This window comes from Aegilops tauschii, chromosome 3 (genome assembly GCF_002575655.3).
Source record: "Aegilops tauschii subsp. strangulata cultivar AL8/78 chromosome 3, Aet v6.0, whole genome shotgun sequence".
NCBI lineage: Eukaryota > Viridiplantae > Streptophyta > Magnoliopsida > Poales > Poaceae > Aegilops > Aegilops tauschii.
In genome coordinates this window covers 628,203,504-628,222,605 of record NC_053037.3, presented here as the reverse complement: position 1 = coordinate 628,222,605, position 19,102 = coordinate 628,203,504, and the positions used below count along the sequence as shown (strand labels likewise).

The 19,102-nt window shown below is 48.5% G+C and overlaps 2 protein-coding genes across 3 annotated transcripts; one reads left to right on the top strand and one right to left on the bottom strand.

The window, feature by feature from the left end:
* Window positions 1-813: 813 nt before the first annotated feature.
* On the top strand, window positions 814-3,160 carry LOC109764504 (arginine decarboxylase). Of its 2 annotated transcripts, none has more exons than XM_020323310.4 (2): window positions 814-944; window positions 1,026-3,160. In XM_020323310.4, the coding sequence occupies exon 2, from the start codon at window positions 1,039-1,041 to the stop codon at window positions 3,007-3,009; it is 1,971 nt and encodes a 656-aa protein (XP_020178899.1). In that variant the 5' UTR covers window positions 814-944; window positions 1,026-1,038; the 3' UTR covers window positions 3,010-3,160. The 2 variants fall into 2 exon arrangements, with proteins under 2 accessions (XP_020178899.1, XP_020178900.1); XM_020323311.4 differs by having other exon boundaries at window positions 867-949.
* A 13,881-nt stretch (window positions 3,161-17,041) lies between these two features.
* On the bottom strand, window positions 17,042-18,665 carry LOC109764503 (uncharacterized acetyltransferase At3g50280). The gene has a single exon (XM_020323309.4). It carries the CDS (start codon window positions 18,648-18,650, stop codon window positions 17,238-17,240), a length of 1,413 nt encoding a protein of 470 aa, XP_020178898.2. The 5' UTR covers window positions 18,651-18,665; the 3' UTR covers window positions 17,042-17,237.
* Between the last annotated feature and the right edge of the window lie 437 nt (window positions 18,666-19,102).

Genomic DNA, 19,102 nt, shown 5'->3' with positions numbered 1-19,102 from the left:
CTAGCATTAGCAGGAATTTATTCAAAAGGTGCCGTCAAAGTTTTTTTTGCTTCTACTGTAAGATCTTCAATTGTGCCATTAGCAAAAATCAGAGATCCTTAGCACATGACAGATTGGGATTTTTTTGGGTAATATGTACAAAATTATTTGATATATATACTCATTTTGGACACATTTAAGTGTTATTACAAATATTTCATATATATGCATATTAATTTTTATTGTTATGACGACTACATTAAGGGCCCCGGGTTTTAGACTTGCCCCGGGCCCCCAAAATCTCAGGGCCGGCCCTGCAAAGCAGTGATAAACTAAGACACTCGTTTCGGAAAATAATAATATAATAAGACTCTGCTGTAAAATGCGTCATTATATTCTGTTTGTAACAATTTCAAGAGTAAGTGTAAATGCAGTCTTCGCACATAGTCCCTCCGTTCCTAAATATTTGTCTTTCTAGAGATTTCAATAAATGACTACATACGAAGCAAAATGAGTGAATCTACACTCTAAAATATGTCTACATACATCCGTATGTTGTAAACATTTGAAATGTCTAGAAAGACAAATATTTGGGAACGGAGGGAGTAGATAGTAAGGTGGTGGTAAAAAAGGCTGAAAAAGTAAATGCGGAAGTCATTACGATACCATATAATTGACTTATTTTCAAGGTACCAGCTTTTGTTTGGCTATCAAGTCCGGGGAACATGGTAGTTGGCGTGATAGCTCTAGGGACCACGCGGTTGGTTACTAATAAGTTGTCCATTTCGTTGTATAGTTATAATATGGAGGGCAAACATGTCATTTCGTTCTTCTTCTTCTTCTTCTTCTTCTTCTTCTTCTTCTTCTTCTTCTTCTTCTTCTTCTATATATATATATAACGGCTCAAGGAACGATCCACACACAATCAAATTGCAGCCAAGTCTCCTCCTCTACTAGCTTCGGGAGTAAGGTTCTATTTTCTCATTTGGTACTCCAGAAACGCGAAATTCTTTCTATCTTATGGCTTGGTTGATTTATTTGAGCAGACAGACAGAATACATGGATGGATCAATTATGGGCATGGGTGGCAACAAGGTTAACTATGGTGGATTGTACAACATCCAGGGGTGGGGCGCACCCTACTTCACGGTGAACATGGAAGGCAACCTGTGTGTGAAGGCGGATGGGCAGGAGACCAAGGCAGGGCAGGAGATGGACGTGCTGCACGTCATTCAAGCTGCAAAGCAAAAGAGGAAGGACATCCAGTTTCCGATGATCCTCCGGTTCCCCAATGTGCTCAAGCACCGCCTCGACGCTCTCCACGCCGCATTCCACACGGCCATCAGCCGCACCAGGTACACCAACACATACCAGGGCGTGTTCCCGGTGAAGGTGAACCAAAACAGGGCCATCGTCCACGACTTGGTTTGCTTCGGCCACGCTTACAGCTACGGGCTGGAGGCAGGCTCCAAGCCGGAGTTGCTCATCGCGATGAGCTGCCTCACAAAGGAGGCTAATTCCAGAGCCTTCCTGGTTTGCAATGGGTACAAGGACGCCGAGTACGTGAGGCTGGCGCTGTCGGCGCGTGCCATAGGCCTGAATGCTATCATGGTGCTGGACATGGAGGAGGAGCTGGACATCATCATCCACCAGAGCAGCAAGCTCGGGGTGGAGCCGGTCATCGGCGTGCGCGCCAAGTTGCTCACCAAGATACCAGGCCACTACGGGTCCACGGCCGGCAAGCACGGCAAGTTCGGCCTGCCCGCGGACAGGATCTACGAGGTGGCCAAGAAGCTCAAGGGTCTCAACAAGTTGCACTGGCTCAAGCTGCTGCACTTCCACGTGGGCTCCATGATCCCGACCACGGAGCTAGTGGCCAAAGCGGCCACGGAGGCCGCCGACATCTACTGCACCCTGGTGAACAAGTACGACGCGGTGGAGATGACCACTCTAGACTGCGGCGGGGGGCTCGGCATCGACTACGACGGCACCCGGTCAGCCGACTCCGACATTTCCGTGGCGTACGGGCTGGAGGAGTACGCGTCCAGCATCGTGCAGGCAGTGCGGACCACGTGCGACAAGGCCATGGTCTCGCACCCTGTGTTGTGCACCGAGAGCGGCCAGGCCATGGTGTCGCACCACTCCATGATCATCCTCGAATCGCTCTCAGCGATCCCCGAGCCCAAGGACGACGACGACGACACCCCGGAGCAGCTGCGCACCAAGATCCAGCATCACTACTCTGCTTCCAATCTGCCGACGTCGACAGCAGTCATGGACCTCCAGAAGCACGGGATCGAGGCGTACAAGCTGGCCAAGAAGCTCTCCAAAAGGATCGCCGGCGACGCCAACACCATCTACAACTACCACATGAACCTCTCCGTCTTCTCGCTGCTTCCTGACGTGTGGGGCATCAAATGGCGCTTCCCGATGATGCCTGTGAGCCGGCTCAATGAGGAGCCTACCCGAATGAGCACACTCATCGACCTAACCTGCGACAGCGACGGCAAGATCGACAAGTTCATAGGAAACGCCGAGACGCTCCCGCTTCACCCACTAGACCCTGAGCGCGGTGGCTGCTACTACCTCGCCGTGCTGCTTTCCGGCGCATACCAGGAAGCCCTTTCTAACAAGCACAACCTGTTCGGCGGCCCGAGCATAGTGCGGGTCGAGAAAAGCACCGCCGCTGCCACCGGCTTCCAAATTGCCACAGCCGACCTGGGCCCGACGACGGAGGAGCTCATCAGCACCATGAGGTACAATGTCAGGCAGGACATCGTGGGCGTCATCCAGAGGCGGGCCATAGAGATAGGGGTGTGGGGAATGGTGGGGGAGGCAGTGCACACTGGGCTTACCACCATGCCGTACCTCATCATGGAAGATCACGCTGCCTCTTCATGGAAGCACCAAGGAGGACTAGATGGAAAAGACGAGTCGATCATCAAGATGGTGTTTCGGCAAGTTTCCCGTCTCCTCTGCTTGCCCTTCATGTGGTCCATCCCATCAAAACGAATCGGATCAGCAGCCTGATTTCGATCGTTTCCCCTCAAAAAAATAAAGAGTAATGCTACACCCACGAACACTTACGTGAGCTTTTTACGCAAAGGCTAGTATTTGTTATTTACTCATATATTGTAAGAGAATCTTTCTATATATCTATTACGCTGTGTTTGGATGGCTATATTCGAGACCTTAGTATTGAATTGGTTTCAATTCCAATTCAACCAGGAAACTGTATTGGACATGAATACGAATTCAGTTGTTTGGGTGTTAATTGAATTGGCTCACCGAATCCAGCTCAAGTTTCAATACGGAATCATGTTTGGATGTCTAACTATGGAATTGCATAGAACATTAGTAAATGAATCAAAACAAAAGCTGTATAATGTGTTACTATAATTGGATGATTGTATTGCAAATATTATATATTTAACAACACAATTGTTTAAATAAGTTGAAGTTGAACATGACGTGGTTCCAAATGTAACAAAACAAATAGTTCAGATAGGTTCAAGTTCATCCAATTTTCAGCAAGATCTGCAACAACAAATAACTAGGGTTAGAAAACTTTGTTCAGATAGGTTCAAGTGCAAGAACAAGAAAAAGGAGTAGAGGGAGGGGAAGAAGTGGATGCGACTTGGATCTGGTGGCTATTAAGCAGAGGAGATGGGGACCCAACAGGCAGAGGAGGGGGGACATGGGAGCATGGGAGGGAAGACGGAGCAAGAGAGGGACAGGGAGAAGAGCTGGAGCGGCGACGGACGACCCGGGCAAGGCCATGGCGGCCCATAGTTGCCAGAAATTTGGGTCGATCGGGTCGAGGAACAGGGTCGCGGGACGCGGATCGCCACGGCTGAAATCGAGGGTCAAAGAAGGCTACTCTTCTTCGAGACGCTATTTGGGATCGCGGGACGCGACCCCACTACAACCGGTAAGGCGCAATTTCTCTTTGCTTCTTCCATACCAATCTGGATCAGCACCCATCGATCGGGATCGCGACCCATCCAGCGACCCAGCTCGACCCTACCCTGTCCCCGACCCTCGATCCGGGTCGATCGACCCCGGGTCAGGGATCGCACCATCGACCCGCAAACCAGGCTACTATGTGGCGGCCACAGGCAGAGGAAAGGGCCAACAGGGAAGGAGGAGGAGGGCTGGCTAGGGGATCTATCACAGGGGACGCGGAGGAGGGTCAGCCGTGCGGACGGCTCACCGGAGTACGGGAAGAGGAGGACGATTGACGAGAGGACTTACCTGGGCGCCGCCATCGCTTCCCTGTGGGCGCTGTCTCCTGGTTCCCCTGCTCGAGCGAGCCGAGGGGTGGGGATGCTTCGTTAGCGAACAGATAAGGTAGCGAATCATTTTCTTTTGCGGGGGTGGGTGTTTCCAGCGAAATCCAAGGGGTAAGTCTCAGTATCTTTTAAGATTCAGCGGCTGTATTGGTTCCATTTCAGTCTGTTGTGTTCATCCACATCCCAAACACCTGAATTTGTATTTTTGAAATACCAAATCCAATACAGACATCCACACGGGGTGTTAGAGAAATGATACACTTATGGAATCCCGTAAGGTTTCTTGCATATGGACCCGCTCTCCAACCAACCCCACGAGTAAAGCTACATGTACGGGATTTTACCAAGATTTTACAAAGGGATGCAACTTGGCACCCAGTGATTGGGTGTTAGTTGGTGGGATAGCCCACCCTCTGAAATTTAGTGGGGGCGGGTATAATTAGATGGAATGAGCCTGCAAGATCCTGTAGAGTTTCATACTTCTAGCATTTTTGTGGAACCCACCTCCTATTAATCTCCAATCATCGTTTCACTAGTTAGTCTGCAAGAACAATCCTGTAAGGATTTGTCCGTAGGTGTAGCAAAGTCCTATCTATTATATAAAGGATGGAAGTCCTATCTAGTTCACTCCGCAAGACGCCTCCTACATCGGACCAAGACGTTGGGTTAAATGCTGTCATGTGTTCTCGAACTCCCCTGTAATATTTACGTGGGGTTGAAGCCGACGACTGGTAAACTTTCAGACATATAAACGGCCAAAATAGGAGGATAAACTAATTATAAAAAACATAACCATTGTTTACATCATGAGTTCATTGCATGGCTCTTACAAACTGAACACAACTACTCAAATATAATGTCCTTGGAGCACTGGCCTTCTACAATACGGGCTCCCTCGAGGACCTTGTCGAAATACCTCTCCGGCCGCCAGTGCTCCTTGCCCTCAGGTGGCCTTGCGGTGGCAATCTCGGTGGCCTTCATCTTCGCCCACTGCACCTTGACGTGGGCGAAGCCATCCGAGCACCTTCAATACAGGACGACCGCTTAAGGACATCGATCCGAGGAAGCGCCTCGACCAGCCTCTTCACGAGTCCGAAGTGGCTGCTAGGTATGGCCTCGGCCGGCCATAGACGGGCTATTACGTCCTTCATGGCCAGTCCGGCCACCCTATGCAGCTCGGACAACTGCTTCAGCTGGTCGCTCAGAGGCAATGGAAGCTCTAGCGCAAGGTACTGCGACCAGAACAATTTCTCAGTGGAGCTCCCCTCTTCGGCTCGGAAGAATGCGGCGGCATCCGCAATACTCCTTGGCAGATCCGCAAAGGCGCCTAGAGAACTCCAAACTCAGGTTAGTAAAATATGTCTCCTACTAGTATATCTACTCTGCATGATAAAGGCCTTACCAGCCGCAATCCGCCTCGCCTCTTGGATCTCCTGGCGAGCGCCATGGGCATCAACCCGGGCTTCCTTCGGGCTCTCACGAGCTTTCGTGAGCTCGGAGGCCTACTCCTAACTCTTCTGCTCCAAGAATTCGCATTTAGCGATGGCGTCCTTGAGCTCTTGTTCAACCTCGCCCACCTGCGCCTCATGTCGTCAGCGGGTGGTCTGCTCCCCCTCCAAATTTTTGGCCGCTTTGTACGCGGCTGCCTTGCTCGCCTCCACCTCCTTCTTGGCTTCGGCGAGGGCGTTCTTGAGGGACTCGACCTCGTCGGCACCAAATGTGAGTATATTTACAACATTTTTAGTCAGTTTAAAACGACTAACATATATACAATTTTTGGATATACCATTGGAGATATATGATCAATCTCCTCAATGCACGCTTACCTTGCGTCTCCTCAAACCGCTTGTTGGTGTGGACTACTTCTTCATCGGCTAGCCGCAGCTTCCGAGTGAGTTCAGAAACTTTTGCGGCCTGGGCGCTCGCCGCCAGCAAGGAAGCCTATTGTACAATAGAGCAATATGTCACCTCTTCCGAACACTATGTGATCCTTTGTCCGGCTTCGCTAAAGCCGGACAGTCTCATGAGCTACTATCTATACACAGGCATATTCCTTTATTAAAATTGGTTAGAAAATTACATCGCATACCTCAAAGCCTGTTAATAGGCTGGTAAAGGCTTTGTTCAGCCCGCTCTTGGCGGACTGAATCTTCTCAACCACCATACCCATCAGGGTACGGTGCTCCTCCATGACGGAAGCATGACGAAGTGCTTCCGCCAAAGTATTCGGCGCCTCCGGATTGATGGAGGTCGCCGGTGGAGTCGACGCCCCGCCTCCTTCAAAGGGGGTCGCTCGCCCGATTACGGAGCCGTATGGGTCTCCTGAATAGTGTTCGGCTGGGGGCCGGATTGGTCATGGCCCCCGTCATCAGTCTCCATGGAGGTTGGTCCCCCCATGTCTTCGGCAGCCGAGGCGTTACCCTCTGGCGCCGTCTTGACGGCCTCCCGCACCATTCCATGGCCTGGAGAGGCTCTTCGGGACAAGACTTCATTGTCGTCCGTGGCGGTGGGCGGAGAGGCTCGCGGTGGCGACTTGCTCTCCACCATCCCTGGCTCCAGCGAGTTCCCTGGAGATGATAGTTGGGGGAGATCGCGGGCCGGACTGAAGCATACAATATAGTGTATTAAAAACTACAATCATAAAAGCCGATATATGTAAGGCATCCTTGGATAATTACGAATCGGCCAGGGGCTTGGACCTAGGACGCCGCTCGGGGATGGCTTCGGCATGTGAATCCGAGTCGTCCGAAAGGGATATCTTCCCCCTCTTGGACGCCTCCGCCTCTGGGTCTACGGAGGCCGCTCTTTTCTTCCTCCTCCCCTTAAGGGGAGATTCGCTTTCTTCCTCCTCCTCTTGTTCGTCCTCATATCCCTCATGGGAGGAGAGAGCTTCGGTATCTCCGGACACAGTGTCCGGAGTACCTTTACGGCGGGGGCCACCTTTGGCCTCCTTGCCCTTCTTCTTGGCCTTCTTCTCCGGCGCCTGGTACGGCGCCGAGACCAGCATCCTCGTCAGCAGAGGATCAGCTGGGTTTTCGGGCAGCGGAGACGGACACTTGATCCGCTCCGCCTTCTTCGTCTAGCCCTGAAGGATGGAAGTCTCAGTATACCCCTTCGACTTCTGAACTAAAGTTATGTTCGGAAACTAAAAAACTTACTGGAGAGGCTGGGTGAGCACAGTCGAGGCCGATGTCGTCAGTCGTCTTCGGCCACGACTTCTGGGCCTTGAAAAGCAGCCTCCAGATGTCTTCGTGCGTCGTGCCGAAGAATCACTGCAGGGTCTGCGGTCCTTCCGGGTTGAACTCCCACATATGGAGAGGCCGGTGCTGGCAGGGAAGGGTCCGGCAAAATAGCATCACCTGGATCACGTCAGTGAGGCTAGTGTTCTTTTCTATAATGTTTTTGATGCGCTTTTGCAGCATCAACACCTCGTCGGTCGACCCCCAGTCCAGACCCTTGTTGATCCACGACGCGAGCAGCATCGGGGGTCCGGATCTAAACTCAGGAGTGGCTGCCCAGTTAGTGCCACGGGGTTCGGTGATGTAGAACCATTCCTGCTGCCATATCTTGACAGTTTCCACAAAGGCCCCTTTGGGCCAGGTGACGTTGGGGAGTTTGCTCACCATTGCACCTCCGCAGTCTGCGTGCTGCCCGTCCATCACCTTTGGCTTCACGTTGAAGACTTTGAGCCAAAAGCCGAAGTGGGGGGGGGGGATGCGGAGGAGCGCCTCGCACACGACGATAAACGCCGAGATGTGGAGGAAGGAGTTTGGGGCTAGAGGAAGGAGTTTGGGGCTAGATCATGGAAATCTAGCCCGTAATAGAACATGAGGCCATGGACAAAAGGGTGAAGTGGAAACCCTAGTCCGTGGAGGAAGTGGGGGATAAATACCACCCTTTCGCCGGGCTCCGGAGTGGGGATGACCTGCTTCTTGGCAGGGATCCTGTACGCAATGTCCGTACTCAGGTACCCCACCTCCCAGAGCTCCTTGATGTCCTTCTCCTTCACGGAGGAGGCCACCCACTTGCCTTGAGAGCCGGATCCGGACATGACTGGAGAGGTTGGTGGCGGTTGGGAGGATCGAAGCTTGGGCGCTGGAGCTCGAAGATGGAAAGGCTGAGGAAGGAAGAAGGCGTGGGATAGAAAAGATGGATCTTTATCCACTTATAGGCCGTGAATACCGAGCACCCGCCCCCCATAGCCTTACAACCTCGCCTATTCCCAATGTGGGTATGCGCCGCAGTCAGTTGGATTACCCAAATACCAGTGATGTGCAATCTCGTATTAAGTGGGCACGATCTCTGTTTTGACAGGACGTGCTAACGAGGTGTTGCCTCAAAACACGGAGCGCGGGGTGTGAAAACGGTTCGAAAAGCTGAAGGGTCAAGTTTGATGCTTCCTCGAAAAAGTTGTCAGTAAAAGACTGTTCTCCTTTTTTATATATATCCTGCCTTCGCGGCTAAGGGTTGTGTTTATTATGAAAAGCCGGATACAATTCTTTTACAGAGGAAAGCCGATGTGTATTCTTCAAGGAACCTGCCTTGCAATGCCGAAGACAATCTGAACGCCGAGTATATCATCATTGAAGACTAGTTCAGGGGCTACTGTGGGAGTCCTGGACTAGGGGGTCCTCGGGCGTCCTGTCTATTAATGTGGGCCGGACTGATGGGCCGTCAAGATACATGACAGAAGATTATCTCTCGTGTCCGGTAGGGACTCCCGTATGCGTGGATGGCAAGTATAGGTGTCCGGATATCTTATTCCTTTCTGTAAAACCGACTTTGTACAAACCTAAGCCCCCCCCCCCCCCGGTGTCTATATAAACCGGAGGGGTAGATCGGAGGCAGGATCACAACATTGCTAGGCTAGCTAATCTAGGGTTAGCCGAATCGATCTCGAGGTAGATCAACTCTTGTAACACCTATACCCTCGAATATAATCAAGTAGGAGTAGGGTTTTACCTCCATCAAGAGGGCCCGAACCTGGGTAAACACTGTGTCCTTTGTCCATAGTTACCATTGGTCCTCAGACGTACAACTTGGGCCCCCCTACCTGAGATCTGCCGGTTTTGACACCGACAATGGGCCCCACGAGAAGGAGAAGACACATATGCCAACGCTCCGCGCCCATGTAGATTTACCCTTGTACCTTGGGGGTAGGCCTATAAGACCCCCTAGGAACCCTCCATGCAGAGGGTCGACTCTTCTGCCACTCCACCTGTTTGTCACACACACACACACACAAGGAGAAGTAGAGAGCTAGCTCTTGTTCCTTCTCCACCCAACAAAGATCAAGGAGAACGATTGTAGCCCTCTTGTGATCCATCTAGTAGATCTGGCAGGACTAGAGGTGTCATGTCCAATGGAGAGCCTGGGTACATCGAGCGTCACACACGGCTTGTCCACAATATCGCCTCCGGAACCCACCGACGTCCTTTGATCCCAACCACGTTTGATAAGCCTACCCATGACATCTACCATGAGCATACCACGACAACCCAACACTACTTTCTAGACGACACACGTGTCGCCCGGTTCCCTGCTCGTAGCGCACGCATTGCTGTGAGTTTTTTCCTCCAAGGCGAGCTTGTACGCACTCCTTACAATCAAGAGGCCAAGGAGATCATGGGCCCAGGTGAGGACATTGTCAAGCTGATGCGGGCTGGGCTTTATCGTCAAGATGCGGTCCACGCCCATCGACCGAAAGTATTGGCAGAGTACATCCCCACGCCATCGTCCAACAAGTCAGCTACCCTCCGTAGCCGGCAAAGTCCCATGCACAGAGATATGCCGATAGGATATCGGCCGTGGTAGCCTAGGATCCCTCCAGATGCGGATGTTCTCGCCATTGTCGACCTGCCACAGAAGCCCTTTCTTGAGCAGATCGAGGCTATGTTAGATGCCATGAGATGTTGGTGAAGTGTTACCTGTAAAAAGAGTGTCCTCGAGGTTGCCGTTAGGATAATATTTCGCCTTGAGAATTTGTGTGCATAGAGAATCCAGCTTGGTGAGGAGACGCCAGGCTTGCTACGCAAGCATAGCTTGATTAAACAATCGGAAGGCTCGAAACCCAATTCCTCCTTCCACTTTCGGTTTTAGGATTTTGTCCCAAGCAAGCCAGTATGCCTTCCTTTTCCCATGTTTGGAGCCCCACCAAAAGTTTCGCACAAGTCTAGATAGATCATCACAGACTGAATATGGCAGTTTCAAAACCCCCATTATATAGCTGTGCCATGGACTTAATCATTGTTTCCTTGCCCGCCTGGGAAAGAGTGTCACCCACGCAATGATACATTTCGATAAGCTCTCTTGCAGCATCTGAAATTTTCCTTTATTCATGCGGCCATCGAGAGTGGGCAACCCAAGGTACTTCCCTTCAAATTGTGAGCTTTGCACTTGTAACTCTTACCTGACTTCTGTTTGCTTCTCAATGGGGCAATTATCTCCAAACTGAATGGAGCATTTGTGGGGATTTATTAATTGTCCCATGGCTCTTGCATTGCTGTTTATGACACCCTTAATATACTGCACTTGGGCTGAATTAGCTTTGAATAAAAGGAGGGTGTCATCGGCGAAGAGGGGGTGTGACACCTCTGAAGCTCGACTGCAAATTTTCACTGGTTGGAGAGGTGACTGCACCCCTTGTCTGAGTAAGGTGGAGAGACCATCAGCAATAATATGAATCAAAAAGGGGATAGGTAATCACCTTGCCGAAGCCCACACGTCGGTGCAGACGGATCAAAGATGGCTCCATTAAATTTAACAGAATATCCCACCGAGGTAACACATGTCTTTATCCATCGTACCCACTAATGAGCGAAGCCTAACTTTTGCACCGCCTGCTACAAGAAATCCCAATCCAACAGGTCATAGGCCTTTGACAAGTCTAGTTATAAGCACAATAACTATTCTTTGGATTGTTCTCATGCTGAATATAATGGAGGTATTCAAAAGGCGAGGAACGCATTATCTGTGATCAGACGACCTAGAGTAAAAGCACTCTGATAGGGGATATGATCTCATCCAGGAGAGGACGGTGTCTGTTCATCAAACATTTGGCCACAATCATGTAGATAACATTGCATAAACTAATGGGTCTGGAATCAGTAAGGTGAGCTGGGTCAGCGACTTTTGGAATTAGGACAATTACCGTATCATTGACACCCGGTGGCATGTACCCTGATCTGAAAAATTCCTTTACGGGGCCAACTTGGGCGTTGACCTAGGGCTGGACGAAAAACTCGAAGCTCGCGAGAATAATGAGTGCTCGATAGTTCGGCTCCTTTCGGCTCGTGCTCGTTAGTTAATGAACCAAGCTGAACAATGTTTTTTTCTCATTAAAATTAACGAGTTTAACGAGCTAACTCGTTTAGCTCGCTAATTTTCAAAAGTTTGATAGGAGACCCTTAGTTCAAATCAGCCCACTAACAAAGCTGCTAGTTAGCCTAGCCTAGGGCCCAACACGCCAGCCCACTTCGGCACTTATCCTGGACCTAGGAGCTAGCCGCTAGGAGACCCTAGAGTCAACCAAGAGCTAGCCGCCATGAACCAAACATCCTTGTTAAATTTATGTCGTTGTGTTTTTTTATGGGATCATGAGATTCTTCTGTGTTTTTTCTTACCTTGATGTCTTTGTTTAATTTATTCATTGTGAATTTTTATGGAATCATAAAATTCTTCTATGTTGTTTATTACCTTAACAAGCACTTGTGAACAATCATGAGCATAACGAGCCCATAACGAACCAAGCTAACAACCATTTTCGCTAGTTAATATTAACGTGATCAATGATAATGAGCCGAATGAGCCGAGCAACTCGTTAATCCAGCACTACTCATTAGATTTTTTGCCGTATGTTCAGTAAAAACAGGCTAAACCTCATAGTTTTGCTGCTCCTTAGCCCATTGCCCCTCTAAAGATTTGGTCCAAGCTCCGCCACTGCACACACACGGCCGGAAGGCCACAAGTTCCGCTTCTAACTCGTGCACACCGCACCGGTCACTAACACATGACCCGGCCACCACTTTCACATACGCGGCTAACAGAGTTGCATGCATCTAGTACAGTAGTAAACTAACCACTAACTATCTGGACGTATGCCTAGGATCCAAATGACCTGGACGCGACCTCAGCCTCTTGACACGCACGAAGCGGGTTGCAACTCACGCAGCCTCTTCACACGCACGTTGATCCGATTCTTGAGCTGCCGTTTCTTCAACTATGACCACACACTAGTAGAAAACAGGGCTTTGGTTCGGTCAAAAAAGAGCATTAATCCCGGTTCAAGCGGCTAGGGCACCGTACAGGCATTAGTCCCGGTTCAAATGGGACCTTTAGTCCCGGTTGGTGCCACGAACTGGTACTAAAGGGTGCGATGCCCATTAGTACCGGTTCGTGGCACCAATCGGTACTAAAGGTTGGACCTTTAGTCCCGGTTTGAGCCACCAACCGGTACTAATGGGGTTTGAGGCATTAGTACCGGTTCGTGGCACGAACCGATACTAAAGGTTGCATTTTCAGACTCTACCCCCTTGTGGATCGCCTTTTCAGTTTTGCAAAAAGCAAAAGAAAATGATAAAAACGTCAAAAATTAAAATCCTTCCAGATGTAGTTATGTTACTACATGTACTACTTAGGAAAATTTAAAAACTTAAATTTGGACATGTTTTGCAAAAAGTGTAGGGAAAATATAAAACGGCTATAACTTTTGCATACGATGTCAGAAAAAACGTATAATATATCAAAATGTTCAGCACGAAAATCCGCATCCAATTTTGACAGCCTATGGCCTGTTTGCAAATTTTTAGAATGCTCAAATTCTAAAAGGATAAAAAGTTATGCTCAAATTTCAATTTATTTTTGAATTTTGGTTAAATCAGGTCAAACTTTGGTCAAACTACTTATTCAAGAAGTATTAGTGTTACTAAATAATTATTCAATAATATTAGTGTTACTAAATAATTATTACAGTTTTTTAGAATTTTGGTCAAATCTAGTCAAACTGTGGTCAAATCTGGTCAAACTATGGTCAAACTATGGTCAAACTACTTATTCAAGAAATATTAGTGTTACTACATAATTATTCAAGAATATTAGTGTTACTAAATAATTATTTTAATTTTTTGAATTTTGGTTAAATCTGGTCAAACTATGGTCAAACTACTTATTGAAGAAATATTAGTGTTACTAAATAATTATTGTTTTTTAGAATAATAATTTCAAACTCAAACAGTGAAACATGTGACTTCATGCTCAGGCTAAATTCCTGAGGGTTAATAGGATTAACATCTTATTATTGTCGTGAAAACAACAAGTGCAGACTTGGAAACAAGGGGGAATAGAACCCGAAAATTAAGCGTGCTTAGGCTGGAGTAGTGAGAGGATGGGTGACCGGCCGGGAAGTTAGATGATTTGGAATGATGATGGGTGATTAGAGATTAGAGGTTAAATTGAGCAGTGATGAGGGATGATTAGAGATTAAATTGGAAAATAATTCAAAATTTTGAAAATCGATTTTTTTTTAAATTTTTTAATTATTTTAAAAAAAATATTCAATTTTTTTTCGTAAAAATACCTTTTACCAACCGGGACTAAAGGTGGAGCTCCAGACAGCGGCCACGTGGACGGCCTTTAGTCCCGGTTCGTGTAAGAACCGGGACTAAAAGGGAGAGGCTTTAGTAACGAGAACCGGGACTAAAGTCCCTTATGAACCGAGACAAATGCCCTTTTTCTACTAGTGACACTCGGCAACGGACACACCTTGTCGAGACTCGGCCAGCACATCGGTCACACATACAGACTATCTAGACTACATGCAAACTCAAATCTAAATATGGAACTTAAAAGAAAACTAAATATGCATATACATCATGACAAGATTAATGCTAACACGTCGTGTTTGCCCTTACCGCCGCCCCTCGCCATCTAGACAGGGAATCACAAGATTTGTTTTTCCGGGCAAGCTTGCACGCTCACTCGTCAACCTCCGAACTCGACACATCCAGCGGCGGCTCGTTCTTAGGCGACACATCCAACTGCGTGTCTGGCCTCGCTTCACTCTCCCATGAGCCGCCGTCGGGATCGTTAGGGGTCTACGCGACCGCTTTCTTCCAAAAAAGAATCCACTGACCCAAATTTCAAGTTAAGACAATTTACCTGTAACTAAACTGCACAATTGTATTGAAGTTGGCCGTGCCAAGAGTAATACTCACGTACAACTCATTCACCAATTTTTTTTTTACTCACGTACAACTTTTTTCTTGTGGGGACTAACATATACCGCAAATTTTCATTTTGGTCAAAACGAGTTGATATGTACAAGTTCATGTTACGTACTCCCTCCGTTCCTAAATACAAGTCTTTTTAGAGATTCCATATGAACTACATATGGATGTATATACACACATTTTAGAATGTAGATTCACTTATTTTGCTCTGTATGTAATCCGCATTGAAATCTCTAAAAAGACTTATATTTAGTAACGGAGGGAGTAGTACCCAACCGTGTGTCCCCGTAAGAAGAAAGACGTGCTTTCTGAATAAGTCTCCATAAGCTCGACCAAAGACGCAGGACCACACATGCGATCCATTTTTGTAACATGAAAAAAATTGTGGCCCCCCGTGCTTGGATTATCGTGTTTACTTCCGATACACCTATAAAAAATACACGCGTCTAGGACGGTGGTAGAGGCCTCCTGTATTGGGGCTACCAACCAGGGTTCAAATTTTTCACAAAAAGCCCCTCGGTGCGTATACTTGTGTTGTGCAAGCCACCATGTTCGCTACGTTTACTTGCGCTGTGCAAGCCAGCGTTCGGAGTCTTTTCTCGACCTTACAATACAATGCCTTCGGATTTTCTCCCCTTGTGTCGAGTTTTTTTAAAAAGAAAATACACGCCCTAGACGTCTGTTTTGTTTCCTGCTGGAAGTCAGTCTAATTCGGTAAGATACACTTGTGAAATGGATACACCCATATTAAATTACACCCAATCCAAGCACGGCCTAAATCAAGCTGGATAGGACAAACACATAGTCCTCAACTCAAGATAGCCTCATGACTAGCCATGGTAAGTATATTAATCACAGAGGGGAGAAAAATAAAATCACTAATAAAGGGGTTCCTTTTGCAAGGGGCACTCTCACATCGTTGAAGTTTTGTGCTTCTTTTGTGGATTTCAGTTATTAAAAATGTTTCTTAACACAAGGAAAAGGTAAAAAACCGGATTTTGTTTTCAGACAACCTAAGAATAATAAACAAGTAACGACCAAAAACAGAAAAAAACTCCAAAAATACCCAAAATTGGTTGCAAAAAAAGGAAAAATGTGTTCCAATGGGTGCATCCAACGCGTGACAACGTGATAGTGCCTGGGCGGTTGGGCGCACCACCACCGTCAGTTGTGATTCTAGACTGGAATGCCTCCTCTGTTTCCTTCCCCACCACCGACTCTTCTCGCCACCCCTCTTCTAAGGCTGTAATGCTGTAAGTTGACACTAGCATTGCTGCATGAAAAAACACATAAGGCCGAGCCGGTCCGAAAACACCCCTTTGAGTGATATTGTTCCTTTGGAAGCCGTCAAGTGGAGGAGGACCTTACATACGTAGAGCAGCCTATCAAAATTCTCGTGCCAGCAGACTGTGTCACTCGCACCAAGGCTATCAGGCTATGCAATGTGGAAGTGAGTCATCATACTAAAGATGAGGCAACCCGGGAGCGAGAAGAATATTAGAGAGTAGATAACTTGCATCTTTTCTCTCCCAAAATCTCGTGGTCAAGATTCTTTTTAAGGGCAGTAGGTTTGTAACATCAGGAATGTTATAGATAGGCATGTGCATTTTGCAAACTACTTGATCATAATTTAGATTTTTGAATTATAGATAAAGCAATTTCCATATAAACTCACTCCACAAAAAGAGTGAGGATAATAGGACTTCCTCCCTTATATGAAACGTAAGCTTTATTAATAAAAAATGCAATGGTTTTGGGGGATCTATATATCATATGATGCATTATTAAAATAAGTGCATTAAACAGCTTATTTATTGCTTGAAATAATCGTAAGACCTAACTAAGCAAACCAATGTATAAAAATAGCCTGATTATTTTTCTAAGATAGATGAATTTTTGTTTGTTATTAAACCTAAACTAGAATACATAAATGAAAAGAAATAAAATATAACTAAACCTAAACTAGAATACATAAATGAAAAGAAACCCCCAGAGTCGTCTTCCACACTGCACCTGTGCAAGGCTGCCAACGCCTTGCGTCCATCCTTCCTCAGAAACCTGATGAGTCTTACAGATCCTTTCTCACGCCTCCCTCAACGGTTCTCCTTCCTCAGTGCATTTTGAAGAACGCCCGAAGTAGCCTTCCATACGCACCCAAAATGGTCGCCATAACGCCGCCGCCATCCATTCGATTCCGACCACCATGTCCAGGATATAATCCTGACAGTACTAGGTGTGAATGTAGAGTCAATCGTACCTATCAATTATTATGGATGGTATTGAGCACAAGGAATTATACAAGTTCAGGACCTGAATGGTGGAGTTAATACCCTAAGCATGTATGGTGTTCTTACTCTTCGGTGTAGGTATGTACAATGTAAGAGAGTTCAACCCTCAACCCGACGTGCTCTTCCTGACTTATATAGAATGCGCTAGGAGGGGAGGCATAATGGGATTTTTGCTCCAAAATAGGGGATTTTTCTTCACCTTGTGGCATATAAATCAATATTGTTCTATGGTGGTATAAACCAAAAGGCGAAGCAAAAAAAAAACACTTATTTAGGAATTTATCTTTGAAACAGAAGAGCGACTTATTATTGAAAAAAAAAACTCTGAACTCATGGTTGAGCCCCCGCACGCGGCACTGATGACATTATTGAAAAAAAATAGAGGAGTTGCCACTGAAGAAGAGTGACTTATTGGGAAAAAAACAGTGGTTGCCGCCGCAGAAGAAGAGTGATCACGCAGGAAGTGGAAGGGTGACCGCGTCCATGAACTCGTGGTCGGCGAGCAGCCTCTCCAGCACGTCCGGCGCCAAGCACACCTCCAGCGACATGCTTCCTTCCCCCTCCGGCCCCTCGAACACCGTGGCCTTCCCGTCCGACTTGTCGTCGGCGCCGAAGCCACTCCGGACGCCCAGGGGCCTCCCCCATCCGAAGTCGTTCCCAAAGACGTCGAACAGAGGCGAATTGCTTATCTCCAGCCCGCCCCCTGCCGACAGGTCCTTGGAGTAGGGGAACGTTGGCTCCCGGATCCAGCGGTCTAGGAACTCCCTCAACGTGGCCTCGTCGAAGGATGCTACAGTGCGGTTCAGCTGCCAGGCCGTCCAGCCCAGCCCCTTGTCTTGGACCTCGCCGGCGGCACAGACCGCCCTTCCGACCACCAGGGCGCTGCCCACGTAGCCTGGCGCGACGCCGTGCACGCGCCCCCGGCAGCCGATGACGAGGACGTAGAAGGTCTCCTGCCCCTTTGGAACGCGCCGGGCCCGGCACACTGCCCGCCAAAGGTGCGCCAGCAGAGCCTGCAGCGACGAGATTGCGTTGGTGGCCATCTCCTCGTTGGCCCTCGCCTTGAGCTTCTTCACGCTCGCAGCTGAGAAGGTGAAGAAGGCCTCTCGCACCGGCGGGAGGTGGAACCGCTGGAGGACGTGCTGCAGTTTGCTCAACGGCAAGGGGATCGGCACAGGACTTGTCTCCACGAACCACCTCCCGTGCAGTAATGGCGTCGTGTTGTTAACATCGCCTCCTCGGTGGATCTCCGACCATGTGTTGAACAAGTCCCAGAAGTTTGTGCCATCGCCCACAGAGTGGTTCATGGACACCGCGATGAAGACGCCGTCCGCCAGCTCAGTCACCTGCGCAGACAGCACAGGGAGTGACTGGATAGCGGCGTCCCCGTTAAGCACGCCGCTCAGCGAGAAGAAGGCAGGGTCCACGGGCGACGAGGTGTGCACCGAGCCCACCAGGTCCGCAACGGCCACGCCGGGCGCCTCCGCGTGGACGAGCTCGGCGCCTTCCCCGGTGCATCGCAGAGAGACGGTGACAGTCCCGTCGCCGAGCTCCTCGACGGCCAGCCGGCCGGCAAAGTGGTAGTACCGGACGAGGGTGCGCGCCAAGGAGGAGGCCAGGGCGTCAACCAAGCTCTTGCCGCCGACAGGAGGCTTGGGCAGGACGATACCCATCTGTATGTAATATATGGTGAGGAGACGAAGGTCCCAGGGCGTGAGGTGGATGTCTTCCGATGGCGTGCCACCGCCACCGCTTGGCGGCTGGACCATGCGCCCGGAAACGACCCGTACGGTGGTGCCGGTGGTAGCTCCCATGATGTGCTTCTGCTTGTACGTTGTCACGATGGAGGTTGCTTTGCTTGTCATCTGTTTCAGGCTAGCTACATACACTATATTTATAGATATAGAGAGAGGCAGAGATAACACGTGGGTTCTGATCCAAGAAGAGATTAATTGAGATGCACGTACAAACATTGTTTTGTGTCGATCCATCGCTAACTATTACTAACAAACTAAGCAGGCCAACCAGTGTAGTTTCTCAGTCAAGTCTATGTACATGGATTTAATTGATACTGGGCCAGTTCCGAGATCCCTAAATAACTGGAAGATTAAAGTTTCACTTAGAATTAAAATCTTCATGTCGTTTGTCCATAAGGGAGTGATCTTGATGAAAGATAATTTGGTAAGCATAATTGGGTAGGTATCTCTCGTTGTTGCTATTGTGACCACGCTAAAAGTATACAAAACCTCTTTCTCGACTGTCCGTTGGCAAAATTACCGTGGTACAATGCATATAACCATCAACGATAAACAGAACT

Coding starts and splice junctions, on each gene's coding strand:
- LOC109764504 (XM_020323310.4), top strand. CDS start 1,039: ATGGATGGATCAATTATGGGCATGGGTGGCAACAAGGTTAACTATGGT.
- LOC109764503 (XM_020323309.4), bottom strand. CDS start 18,650: ATGACAAGCAAAGCAACCTCCATCGTGACAACGTACAAGCAGAAGCAC.